At 38.8% G+C, this 13,454-nt stretch overlaps 1 protein-coding gene across 1 annotated transcript in view; it reads right to left on the reverse strand.

Moving 5' to 3' along the window:
- BRCA2 (BRCA2 DNA repair associated) overlaps window positions 1-11,902 on the reverse strand; it is a 34,996-nt gene extending 23,094 nt beyond the window's left edge. Inside the window, exons 1-9 of the mRNA XM_063127721.1 lie at window positions 11,842-11,902; window positions 10,216-10,320; window positions 8,403-8,669; window positions 6,761-6,801; window positions 6,565-6,676; window positions 6,102-6,160; window positions 5,875-5,989; window positions 4,837-5,079; window positions 72-4,050 (exon numbers count right to left, since the gene is read on the reverse strand). Coding sequence (XP_062983791.1) covers window positions 72-4,050; window positions 4,837-5,079; window positions 5,875-5,989; window positions 6,102-6,160; window positions 6,565-6,676; window positions 6,761-6,801; window positions 8,403-8,669; window positions 10,216-10,320; window positions 11,842-11,902 — 4,982 coding nt within the window. The remainder of the gene's footprint in view (window positions 1-71; window positions 4,051-4,836; window positions 5,080-5,874; window positions 5,990-6,101; window positions 6,161-6,564; window positions 6,677-6,760; window positions 6,802-8,402; window positions 8,670-10,215; window positions 10,321-11,841) is intronic.
- Window positions 11,903-13,454: the final 1,552 nt, after the last annotated feature.

Consider the following 13,454-nt stretch of genomic DNA (forward strand, 5'->3'; position numbering starts at 1 on the left):
AAGGCTGGATCATCTTTAAAGGCTCATTTCCTTTTAAATGTGTAAAGCTTTTTTCTAGCTCTGCTAGTTGCTTGTACTTCTCAGTATGAGACAAGTACGAAGGTATTTTAATGCTCAATAGGTTTTTAGAAGTCTTCTTTTCATTAGGATTCCTTGTGGGTAAATAAAATGCATTACACTTCTCCTGCGGTTTAGAGTTGGAACTAACTTTAGCATCTGCAGCAGGAGCTTTCGTGGGTAAAATATGACCTTGTCCCAAATTCTGTTGATCTACAGAGAAACCATTACTATTGACATCATCAAATTCTTTTAAGAGCCCCATAACACTTTGGAGAGCCTTTTGAGAGATTTGAACCTGTTTTCCACTTGCTGTGCTAAAGCCACAAGGAATATTTGAATTCACTTCAGTATATGGAAATCTTTTCCCTTGTGGCAGAAGTAGTTTGTTTTCTGTAGCAGATGCTTTGTTCCTAACCAAAGATGCTTCACCATAACTGTAATCACAATCTGATACACGGCTCCTATGACCTGATGATTCATTTTCCATTTCAGAAAAAAGTTGTCTTGCTTTCTTTAATGACTCCTCAGATAACTGTACAGGTTTGCCACTTGCTGTGCTAAAAAGCCCACAGTTATCTGTAGAAAGGTCTGACTTGATGCAGTTCAGCTTGTTAGAGTTCCATGTATCAGAACACTTATCATTCATTTGAACACATGAAGTCTGACAACTTGACTCAGGCAGAGTTTTCAGGGACATAGATCCAGTACACTCTAATGCTTGCTCATCTTCATAGTACTCTTTGGCACAAGGAAAATGGTGTGCAACTGAACTTCCCACTGGAATTGTTTCGACACTCAAGTAATTGGATGTAGTAACACACTCTCCACTGCTCAAGCCTTCAGAACAACTTTCTGAAATGTTAAGTTTACTTGTTTCAGATTGACATGCCATGTTCTGTTTTATGGATTTACAGCAGTCTTTATGAAGCAACTGTCTGGCCTTTTTCAATGCTTCCTGAGAAACCTCAACAGTTTTACCACTTGCTGTATTGAATGCAACTGGTCTAGCTTTCAATAGTTTTGAAGTTGAAGCTGCTGCTTCACTAGCTGAATATTTTTGTAAAATGTTGGTATCCAAGTTATCCAACAATTCTAAGTCACGTAACTGTGACATATAACTTTCATTTTTAGAAGTTCCTTTTAAAATACTAACATTGTTTTCTGCATTAAAACTATTTGATGATGAAACGTCTTCAGAAATACAAGTGAAATTCTCTGGAATGGAATTTCTCTCATTGCATGCATCATGTGAATGGTGCAATGCAGATTGTCCACTCTTTAAATCAGAGTAACTAGCTTTTGAAGTGGTATTGCAAGGTATATCCAAAGAATCAAGTTTTTTATTAATCTTAGTAGTTAATACATTACTTGTATTTCTAGATGACAATGGCTGAAGATTTTGTTTTACACAAGCATCAGATTTTTCTTCAACATACAAATGCTGATCAGTATCAAAAAATGAAGTTTTTGAAGTATCATTCTTGTTTGATGTATGTGCCAGAATGTTATTGGATTCCGATACATTCATCTCCAAAGACAGCCTTTTAACAGTTTCAAAATTCTCAGTTCGTTTAACAGTGTTTGACAACGGTTCCAGAGGATCTTTAAAATTACCTTCAGGATTTAGAACTTCCTCATGTTTTTCAGTTCCTTCTCCAAATTCTTGTCTTACTTTGGTAATCTCCTCATTCCTTTTCTCTTTTATTGGAATATGAAAGCTAGGTTTGACATCATCCACCTTTTCTGGGATAACAGTTTCTTCTGAAAGAAGATGCCTTGCTTTAGCTAGCGATTCGTCAGTAACTGTAATTTGCTTACCGCTAGCTGTGTGAAAAGCACTGGTCTGTTTTTCTTTTCTTGCTTCAGGGACTTTCTGATGGTTGGTGACAAATAAGTTTTTATTTTCACTTAAGTCAGTACTCTTTTTCATAGAACTGATAGCTCCTTTTTTGCTTCTAGCACCTGTTTTCCCATTAGAAGATTGTTCTTCTTTGACATAGGAGCCACCTAACAAATTAAACATTTTACTATTAGCTGCTAATATGTTCTCATCAGCAACAGTGTGAAAACTCTGCAGTAAATGATGACTTCCTGGAAATTCCTCTTTCTGACTTGAATTAAGGGTTTCTTTTTCATCTGTATCATTCAAAGTGATTTTTGTGTCAGTTTTAGCAACTTCAGCTAAACATGTTAGATCAGACAAAGTTTCTTGCAAATTATAATTACACTTAGTTTCTCCACAGTTTACAAAGTGTTGAGCAACTAATACACTGCGATTGTTTTCAGTGGATGGCAGTTCATTTCCTGTCATCTGAATGGAATATGTTTTAACAATTTTTAGGTTAACTTCTGTAGTACTAGTAATCTGGATAACATTGCCTTCATTATACTTTGCAACTTTTGACTTATTTTTTATGTTTGTAATTGTATCTTTTGTATTATTTTTTATCATATATTGAGCACCCACTTGTTTGGCCATATGATGCCAATCACATATTTCTTTCATATAGTTGTGATTATTACCGCTATTTGAACAATCAGTTTGAAAGTTTGTTTTTTGAGGGATAAGTATTTCATTCACTCCATCAAGATCACAGATGTATTTTTCAACTTTGTTTATAGTCTCACCAGGAATGTTCATCTCTTTGCCACTTGTTGAATTACAGTACCCCCACTCAGACTGCAAAGGTGCTAAAATAGCTGGGACATTTTTGTTCTGTTCTCTGCTTCGTGAATTCATTGATGTAATCTCTTCACTGCTTTGTGTCTGTATTTTATATTCCTCAGTTGTGCTTATATGCTTATGAGGAGAGAGAACATTGCCTCTTGGAACTTTGTCTTCAAAGGTTTCCCCAAAATCAATATCTTTCCACATTTCAGAATTTACACCATCTTTATCAAAGCTTCCAGACATCTCACAAGTATTATTGTATACCACAGTCCTATGTTTTTTAAATTGTGTAAATTCAAACTGACTACCAGTTTCTTCCAGTATATTAGAAAGTTCAGTAACTTCAGCTTCTTGGCTTGCGGTTAAATTTTTTCCTTCAGGTTCTGCATTTTTAAGCACATTCATATTGGAACATTCAGGAAAAATGCTTTGGGTATTGTCGAACTGAATAAGATTCATCAATGAATCAGAAACATGTGAAAAATTAGATGAGTTTTCATTCAATTCACTTCGCCCAACTGAAGAAATCTCAGCAGTTTCCTGTGTATTTTGATTTGAAGTATTCTTCATTCTTTCACTGGGAAAACCTTCAAGAAATTGATCTTCTATGTCTTTGAACAGCAATTTGCTTTTTCTAATGTCATTATCAGACAGTGCTATTTGTTTATTGGAAGCAGTTTTGAACCCATCGAAGCTTTGGTTTTTGCTCTGATTTGCACATCCTAACCATCTTTGCTTGCATTTGTTTGCATTTTCTTTTAAGTCTAGTGGTAGAGGCTGTTTTGTATATATTTCCCCCCCAGATTTTATAAGCGTAGAAGATTCATCTGTAGCAGGTTGTAGTACTTTCTTTGACTGAAATCCAAGTTCAGCAAATGGAGTGCAACTTGCCAAAGAATGTTGTGTAACTAATTCCAAGGCTGCGCAATTGTTTCCACTTTTTGATGCTTGCATTGCCAATGTAGAATCTTCAAAAACTGCTTCTTGCAATGAATTGAGATTTGCAAGATTGTCATATTTCCCACCATACTCTTTATCTAAAGTGTCCTTGTGATTAACTGTATGGAACTTGTGTATGTTTGACTCTGTTACTAGATTAGCAGTTACATGACTGGGAAGCATAACTGTTTCTCTTCTGCTGTCTATCTGTAGAGGTATTGATGACTGAGAGGTAAAATTACTTTCTGTGCTTGACTTTTCATTGCATTGAGTTTCATGGGAAATGTTCATAAGAGTACAGTTGGATAAAAACCCAGACCTTACTTGCTGTTTCTCTTCAATAGTGTGATTATTAGTGCTTGAAAGTTTTTCAGTTTTCCCTGTAAGGAAATGAGCCATAACAGTGATGTTAGTTGGAAGGACTCCATTATTGAACATATATTCTCTCTTACTGATCTGGTTCGCTCATAATTTACCCACTACTTGCCAAGAATGGGAGAGAACATTCACACTGCAGCAGAGCATCAGCCACTTCTGCTTTAAATCAACAACCTACGATCAGCAGGGTCATAGATTAAAGTGCTGCATTGTTTATGGGCTAAACAATCTAGCAGTTAACCAACAATAAACCACAGGTTAACTGCTAAACAACCCAGTGCTCCCAGTTTGCCCATCACACTCAAAATCACCTACAACCTGGTCGAGCATAGGTTGCTGATGTGAGGAGCATGTGGGAGGCAGCATGCTCACTCACCCCTGCGTGGCAAGTCGTGTGTTAATTAACCCATGATTTGCTGTTATGTGAGAACCAGGTCATTGGCTTCTTTGGGGATTGCTCTAGTCTACTAAACTCATTATTTTAAAAAATCTTGTGGCTACAAACCGTGCTGCAGCTAATAATTTGTGTTTTTGCCTGAAATGCTTCTGCTACTAGAATGATTTACTAATTTGTTTTTACATATTTAAACACTGTGAGGGGTGGGTGGTTTTTTTTTGGCATTTAAAATAAATATTCTAACTTGTGCTCCATTGCCAGGAAAGTTGTGTTTTCCATGCAGCAAATGTAAGTGTCTAGTTCATGGCAAAGACATGATAAGCGCAGTAAGTTAAGAGTTTTAGGATTTGAATTTTAAAAACAATTGTGTAAAGAAATATAAACATTGTACCTTCATTCCTGATGGCTGTTACAGAAACTTCAGAGATGCAAGATCTTAAATCTGTGTAATTCGGCACAGGACAAGAAGATCCATCTTTCTGCGTAGTTCCTTCTTCCAGGTAAACTGGACTATTATTTACTGTATAAATAAACTTTTTAGGTCGTCTTTTCAAATTGGAAAGTGAGCTTATGGTTTTCAAGCCTGACCTTGTGAGTCCTCTGTCATCACTACCAACTGGAGCTGGAATCCTACCTGAAAGAGAGCCAAAGGAAGTTTTACAATTTTCTCTTGAGTAATTACGACAACTGCTATTGACTTCTGAGAATTCTGTTAAAGTTGTGTTTTTTATTAAGGCAGATCTGCTACCTGAAACAGTTACAAAAGAATTCTGCTCAGCCTCACAATCATTCACAAGTGCTGGGCCCTTCTTGCTAATAATGTCAAGAGGCACTGAAGGGGTTTCAAGAACTGGCAATTTTTCTGGAGAACTGATGTCCAGTAAGCTGTGATTTTTGACTAGACTTGATGTATTTAGTATACATGCTTCTAATGGTTTAGTACTAGGAGATGCTTTGACAATAAATGGTAGCCTGTCTTCAGAACTTTTCTTGTTATGTAAGGTAAAAGATAAGTCAGGATATTCTGAGGACTACTTTTCAAGCTGTGTTATTTCAAAGCCAGACAAGTCTAGCTGAGACCATGGAGAAAATGGAGACAAATAGAAATGGATACATCAATTTACTTTTTCACTTAGTTAATTATTGCACTGACTGAAACCCATTGTTTTTCTTGTCTTTTATTCTTTTCAATATTTTGCATTTTTGTTTGATAATGCCTGAATTCTGATATAACTATTTATATTAAGATTTGCTGAATCTTTTATTTAGTTCCAGTGAATGACGTGTCATATACTTGTTTATTATTACAGCAGTATAGCTGGACACATTCTAGAAGGAAACATGGTTTATTATTCAATTAATAAAATATAAATAGCTAGTAAAGAACAAATAAATAGCTAGAAGTAACAGATGGCTAGTAAATGCTCACTGTGAATTTTGCTGGGAGTTTCTGCACATACATCCTCAATTCTTGATGCAGATTGCATATTCATGCTAATCTTCTTGAGACTTCTGCTATACTTGGAGAAAATGCCACGCATGATCTGAAAACCAAAAAGGGGGTAATTAACTTATACAAATTACACATAGCTGAGGGTATCAAGCCAATTTAAAAAGTTGCCTACTTTGGCATATACTCAGCTTAAAACTACTTACCAACTCAAGTCTTTCATTATGTTGCTTTGTTCCAGAAACTCTGGAATCATTTCCTCTATCTGAAATTTCAAAGTAGTAATGTAAATCATTTGTAATGATGATGCAACTCATAAATCTTAATGCAAAATCATAGATTTGTATCCGATGGTAGAGCAGACCTACTGAAATGAATGGGACTTACATGGGACTAACATTGGATACAACCCTCAGCTCCCCAGCAGAGTGTTTGATATCACTGTGGGATATTTAGAACATTGATTTATTTATTATGGGTTGGATCCAGACATACTGATACTAAGAGCTACTGAAATCCATGGGACTTAACTTAGGGGGAACATTCCACAATTGGGGTGGGTGGGTGGATCGCTGAAAAGGCCCTCTCTCTCAAATCCACTCTTTACTTCAAACTGACGATAAAAGAGCATAACTTTTTTGGGGGACATAACCATATTAATATCATTACCTATTACGACTGTTGGAGAAAGTGTAGGGGGTGTTGCTAATGAACTCGACCAAGACATGTCAGGATCCACTTGTGCTCCTAGGCTCTCAGAAATGCATTTTTGTGTCTGTGCCTACAATATATAAAACATTTTTTAACAAAAAATCTAAAATAATTTTATTCCCATAATTAAAATAACTTTGAAAAAAACAAGTACCTCAAAAAGCTTGGGTGTACGTAGTAAACCTCCTCTTAGCACTGGAAAATATCAAGTGAGATAATAAATTATCTATTAGCCTTCAGAGAGAACATACATTATTTAAGATACTGAGAAACCGCTTTTTTTCAAAGTCGAGAACCAAACTACTTTCAATACCTTTAACAAAGATAGACAAGAATATATACCACATCTTTTATTCTGTGGTGTGCCACATGCTAGTTTTAAAAAATTTAAAACTCCATGTTACTTATAATTAGAAAAGGAATTGAAAATAAAATTGCCAATTTCAAACTACCCTTATACAAATCTGTGGTGAGACTACTCTTGAAATACTGTGTACAGTTCTAGTCACTGCATCCAAAAAAGGATATTGTAGTTGCAAAAAGTGCAGAAGGGGGCAATTAAAATGATCAAGGGGCTGGAGCAATTCCCCTTCTAGGAATGGTTACAACAACTGAGACCATTCAGCTTAGAAAAGAGGTAAGGGTAGACAGGATAGAGATATACAAAATTATGCATGGGGTGGAGAAAGTGGACAGGGAGACATTTTTCTCCCTCTCTCATAATACTAGAACCAGGGGTCATCCCACGAAGATGACTGATGGGAGATACAGGACAGATAAAAGTATTTCTTCACTCAGCACATCGTTAAACTATGGAATTCACTTCCACAAGATGTAGTGATGGCCACCAATATGGATGGCTTTAAAAGGGGATTGGACAAATTACTGGAGGAGAAGGCTATCAATGTCTACTAGTCTGGATGGCTATATGCTACCTCTGATATCAGGGGCAGTATGCCTATGTTCACCAATTGCTGGGGAATATGGGTGGGAGGGCACCAATGGACCTTGGTCTGTTCCAGCAAGGCTTTTCTTATGTTCTTAACAGGCGAAACATGCAACAAAATAGTTTGGAGTGCTTCCTCTTCAGAATTCCAGCCACTCAATTCCATTCCCCCTCGTTTTCCATCCTCTAAACTCAAGTCAGTCAGCATATCATGGCAAATGAGTATGCTCAGACTTCACTGGGTTGATGGAGGAGGACTCCCACTCCTTAGGGTTTCTCTCTAAATAATATTTATTTATTTCATTTCATTCTGCCCAATAGCCGAAGCTCTTCCCCTTTGGTGTTTGTACTTCTGCAAACCTTGGGACTTTCCTGTATCTACTGATACCTCCCTCTGTAGCACAACTGACTGCTGTGTGTGTGTGTGTGTGCCATATATGCGCACGCATGCATATATGGCATGGGGAAGTCACAAACCAGGGATAAGGGAAATGGAATGATGGTATGCTGGAAGGTGGCATGGCAGGCTGGCTAGAACCCTGAGCATGAGAAATCTACAATACAACACTTTGTATCGTCATTAGACCATAACATAAGAACATAAGAAGTGCCATGCTGGATCAGACTGAGGGTCCATCTAGTCCAGCACTCACAGTGGCCAACCAGCTGTCGACCAGGGACCAACAAAGCAACAGCACCTTGCCACACATGTTCTCCAGCAACTGGTGCACACAGGCTTATTGCCTTGAATACTGAAGGTAGCACATAACCATACTATGTTACTTTTGCATAAAAAATATTTCTGATTATATTATTGCAATAAATCCATCTTTAAACTTCTACATCATACATGCAAAGTATTCACCTGTTTCTGTGTTGCTCTGACCCAGTTCTTTTATGGGAGAAGCAAATAATGGTACGGTTTTATTTTGTTCTTTAAAAATCATTGGAGTTGATGCTGATGGACTGTTTGTAGACAGCTTCCCCTTTGGTGTTTTAAATGTACTTTGATCCAGACATATAGTGTTATGTTCAGGGTTTTCTAGTCTTTTAAAGTCATAAGGTGGAGCTTCTGAACTGAGTTCTTCAAACCAATTGAGACTTATTGGCCCTAAGTCTAAGAAAAGCAATACATTATTCAGGACACCATAATGTAAGAAAGTATTATTACAGAATGACAACATCCTCCACATAATTTACATAAACCATAATCTTGAATTTGTCAATCTCCCATGTATCTGAGCAAAGCAGGTACATCCTGAGACAGCACTATGCAATCAATTCTCAACCCCATAGCTTAGCAGAAAAAGTGACTTCCTCCAAAGAAAACAAACTCAGACTCAAATTTGCCAGCACTGTAGCACCGCATTTGGGATTTCTATATACAATGCTCAAGATTATGCCAACAGAAAGTAGCCAACACAGAGAGATGGCAGGCAAGAAATTCGGAAAAGGACTGGGGAAGCAATGCACTACTTAGCTCAGCTGCCTCCTGAGAAGGAAAGAGAAGGGCTTAAAAATTAACATGCAACTTATATTTACTTTTTACACTTCTGTACTACTCAATAGCCAAACCTCTCTGGGAGGTTAACAAAGTTTAAAATAATAAAATACAATAAACTTTTAAATGTTTAAAACATAATATAGTCAAAATAAAAATCACAGTGAATAGTTGCTGACTGTAAATTGTGTTACTGCCCTTCACTGCCTCTGGATTTTAACCTAGACCAACAGACAGCCCCTTCATAATGTAAGAACCCCCATACACTACATCCTCTACTAAAATGAGGGGTGTTTGCCTGATTTGGGGTAGTTCCCCTCTCCCCCTGCAGCCCCCCCGCCCCACATTGTTCAGGTGGTCCCCTTGACCATCTGGAGAGTCTTTAGGCAGGCCTGCAGGGGGTAAGAGGGGAGGGGAAATCAGTTGCGTGAGCAGCCATCCACTTGGGCAGCTATTGGATAAAACCCATTATTTGCAACAGGAACGTTTCACCTCTTCAACCCTCAATTGAGCTGTACTAAAAATATTAATGCAGGTTCAAATATCATATGCTGACACAAGAACAACCTCTGGTTGAGTGGCTAAATTACTTATGACACAGTAATTTTGATGTCAATGGAGGGTACCACTGCCTGCAAGCAAACACTAGATTTGGATGAGTTTCCTCTGGACGGCAGCAAGGAAAGTAAGGGTTAAATTTACCCTCCACACCTGATCTGATTTATTATCAGACCACCAATTCACTTTGAATTTTAAAAACCTGCCTTCATGTTGACACATTTAACATCATTTGACATCTGGACTCATACTGAAAGAGAACATTCTATATATTCTGAAAGGGTTTTTTTTGTTATTACTTCTGAATCATATAGTGCCATCTATGTACATGGCACTTTACAGGTCTCTACCCTAAGGTATGTGCTACATAGTAGTACTTCTTCACAAATGACTCTTAGGTCAGGTTCTATCATCCATGCCCATGGTAACACAAATGCCAGAACTAGTGATGTTATGCAGTAATAATAAAATGGTCCTAAATAACACAGTAAAGAAATGAAACAGTTGAAAAATAGCTCTAATCAAGCCCACAATTTATCGACAAGGATTATTCACAGCAGCATATTTTTGATAAATGTCTGAGTTTTATAGATGTAAGTTCTACCTGATTCACTGCATCGTGATTTGAATATTTCAAAGAACGATGGTTTGTCCCCACATGTGTCAACTTTTTTCTTATCCATAGCATTGCTGGTACTGTTAAGTAAACCTGGAAAATAATATTACAATGTTTTTAAAAACAGCTCTCTTACACAATCATATTTGGCTTGAACTCTATTTCTTTGGCTTTAAGTGTTCAGGGTGGGGCATGGCGCAATGGGAGAGCACATGCTTTCCATGCAGACGGTCCCAAGTTCAATCCCCAGCTTCTCCAAGTAGGGGTGGAAAAAAATCCTGCCTCAAACCCTGAAGAACTACTGCCAGTTAGAGTCAACAATATTGGGCTAGATGGATCAATGGTCTGACTCCATATTAGGCAACTTCATATGGTCCTATTTGGCAAAACCCTGCCCGCAAGCTCAGCAGTGCAAATATGTATGTACAGTTTAAGTTTATGACTGACAGTAGTTCCACAATATGTAGTTCCTCAGTCAATAATTGTTGGGATCCAAAAATACAAGGACTGACTTGCATAAAACAGACTGGCTAAAACAGACTGGCTAAACTAAGATCTGAATGCCAATCAGTGGCTTGGTTTAGACATAATATTAATAGGTTAATGAACCACAGTTTATTAAGCCAGGAACGACAACTGGGACTGCGCACTCCCATTTTGCTTATTTTCTTCTGTTTGCACTACAGCTTTGATTCTGGTCAGCTTAAGCTACAGCTTCCATGTTATATCCGAATCAAGGAACTATGCTTTAATATTGGTTTTCTAAACCATGATCAAATAGTATTTATTTATACTTCACATTGCAACTATACAGTCAATTACAAGCTATTATCCCAGAAATGTTGGCTCCTGTGGGAAACAGAATGTTGGATGGATCTTTGGTCTGATCAAGGTAAAGTCCCCCTAAGAAGCAAACTCATGAAGTATGAAACACTAGCACAAACTGCAGCTACCATAATCCCTTCAGGTCAGTAAAAATAATAATGCTTGCACACATTTAAGCACATTTAATTTCAATTGATGTGTTCTCTCAGAACCATCCATTTTACATTATCGTAGGAATCATTATGCTTTCTCTATCTTTATATCAGAGGGCATTTGCGGGACTGTGGTAAGTTTTTCCAAGTCCAAGTATATAGTCTCTCAACATTTTTGTTGGCGCAAAGAATTCTAAAATAATTGTTAGGTGAAGTTTCCCTTTGAGGAAGCCACACTGATTCTTGCTCAGTAAGAACATATGTTTGAAACAAATTGTCTGAAAGTTATGAGTTACAATGTTACAGGAAGAATAAACTGTTCCTGTGTATTTTGTGGAGGAGGGGAATTGTAACCTTAACAACGCCACAATGTTTTTACAGAAGCCATCTGAAAATATACATTACATTGAATGAGAAAGGATTAAATTAATTGCACTGGTAGGCAGCATCTTTAAAGCTTATTAAACTTACAGTCCTTGTTCAGCAAGAATCCCTCTGAAGATCCTCCAATCGAAAATAAAAATACAGGAAATAGGGAATGGGCTGTATCCAATGTCTGTCAAACTTAAGTCCCACTCATTTTAATTGGTCTACTATAACTAAGACTAACATTTGATACAACCAATTAGCTACAAACCAGAGATGGGGACCTGTGGCCCTTGATACTGTTGGGCAATGACTCCCATAATTATAGTCATGGGCCAAGCTGATTGGGGCTTGAACCAAACAACATTGGTGGGAGAGGGCACATTTCCCCCTGTTATAAAGAGTTTTTATCATGGAAGTAAGCAGTTGTCCCACAAGAATGTACTGTGACTAATTCATTCATAAATTATCTGGAGTCATGGATGAGCAGTGAGACAGCCAAATCTGAGGACGACAGCAGACTGTGAAAGAATTCTGAGAGACTTTTGAAAGTGGCCAAACTGGTAACAGATTGTCAAATGAGGATTGGATGGAAATGTGAATTCTTTATTTATATCCCAACCCTCCTTGCAAGGAGCCTGTAATGTGCAGTTTGACTCTTTGAGTAAACATGTTTAGAATTCCATTGCACTCAAAACTGGTACTGTCCAACAGCCCATGCAGAATACATTTGCCTTCAGCAGCTAGTAAATGTAACTCCTACTTATATCTAGGGCAGCCTTCCCCAAACTGGTGCCCTCCAGATGTGTTGGACTACAATTTCCATAGTCCCTAGCATGAGGCAAGGCTGATCCAGGAGGGGCTGGAGTGCGTGTGAGGCTTTTCAACGCTCTTCCATCCCACCTATTGGAGTAAAACCCTCTCGACCAGCGTGCCCCAACCTGGGGCCCTCCAGATGTGATTGGACTACAACTCCCAGCATGCCCCGGCCATAACATGTCCCCCTCAGGGATGTCTGCTTGGGGGATGCCTGGAGTTGTAGTCCAAACATATCTGGAGGGGACCAGATTAAGGCAGGCTGCTTTCGACCGTCACCCCTCAGCTAGCGCTTTTCTCAGGAGGAGGGAATAGTGAGGAACATTAGACAGAAAAGAAAAACTTCCCCGGAAGCCAGCGACTACGGGAAACAAAAAAGAAAGAAAATCTGCGGGTAAAGGGGGTGAATTTGCTGCTTCTGCTACCCCCACAACCACCCCGTCCCCCAAAGGGAGCGAAAGGGCACCACTGACCAGCCTCCGTCTCGCCTCAGCAACGGCGCCACCTCCTCAGAATACAAACTCTGGCGCCAAATCTTGCCAACGCATGCGCAGTGGTGAAAATGGCGCGACGTTTCCTCCTCCTCGCCGGCTCAGCCCAGGTCGACCCAGGGACGTTCCTACCGAAGTGCAGCGCCACAGGCCGGAATCAAGTGGACTCTGCCGGGAGACACCGGTGAGGGGTGAAGAACCACTGCTTCCTGACGGAGACTGGGCGATCGCTCAAGACGCGGGGAGAAATGGGTTGTCTGAGGGGGTCCACCCCCGCTGCCCTCATGAATCATGGGACATGTAGTTCTGTAAGAGGGGAGGGGCCAGTCCTCTCTTGCGAATGATTTTAAACAGCGTCCTCAGGGTGTTTGCGTGAAGCCCTTTCACAACTGAACAAATGACCAGGGGCTATAGCCAGTGTTTATCCTACTTAGAGTAGGCCCACTGAAATGGATGGGGTTAAAGTTAGAATAACATTGGACACGACCCAAGGTTTCCAGGACGTTTCACGAAGCAGCTTTTTGAATGAATCCGAAAAAATGCAATAACTTTTTTTCAACTTGATTGTAACCCATTC

This window comes from Elgaria multicarinata, chromosome 5, assembly GCF_023053635.1.
Source record: "Elgaria multicarinata webbii isolate HBS135686 ecotype San Diego chromosome 5, rElgMul1.1.pri, whole genome shotgun sequence".
Classification (NCBI taxonomy): domain Eukaryota; kingdom Metazoa; phylum Chordata; class Lepidosauria; order Squamata; family Anguidae; genus Elgaria; species Elgaria multicarinata.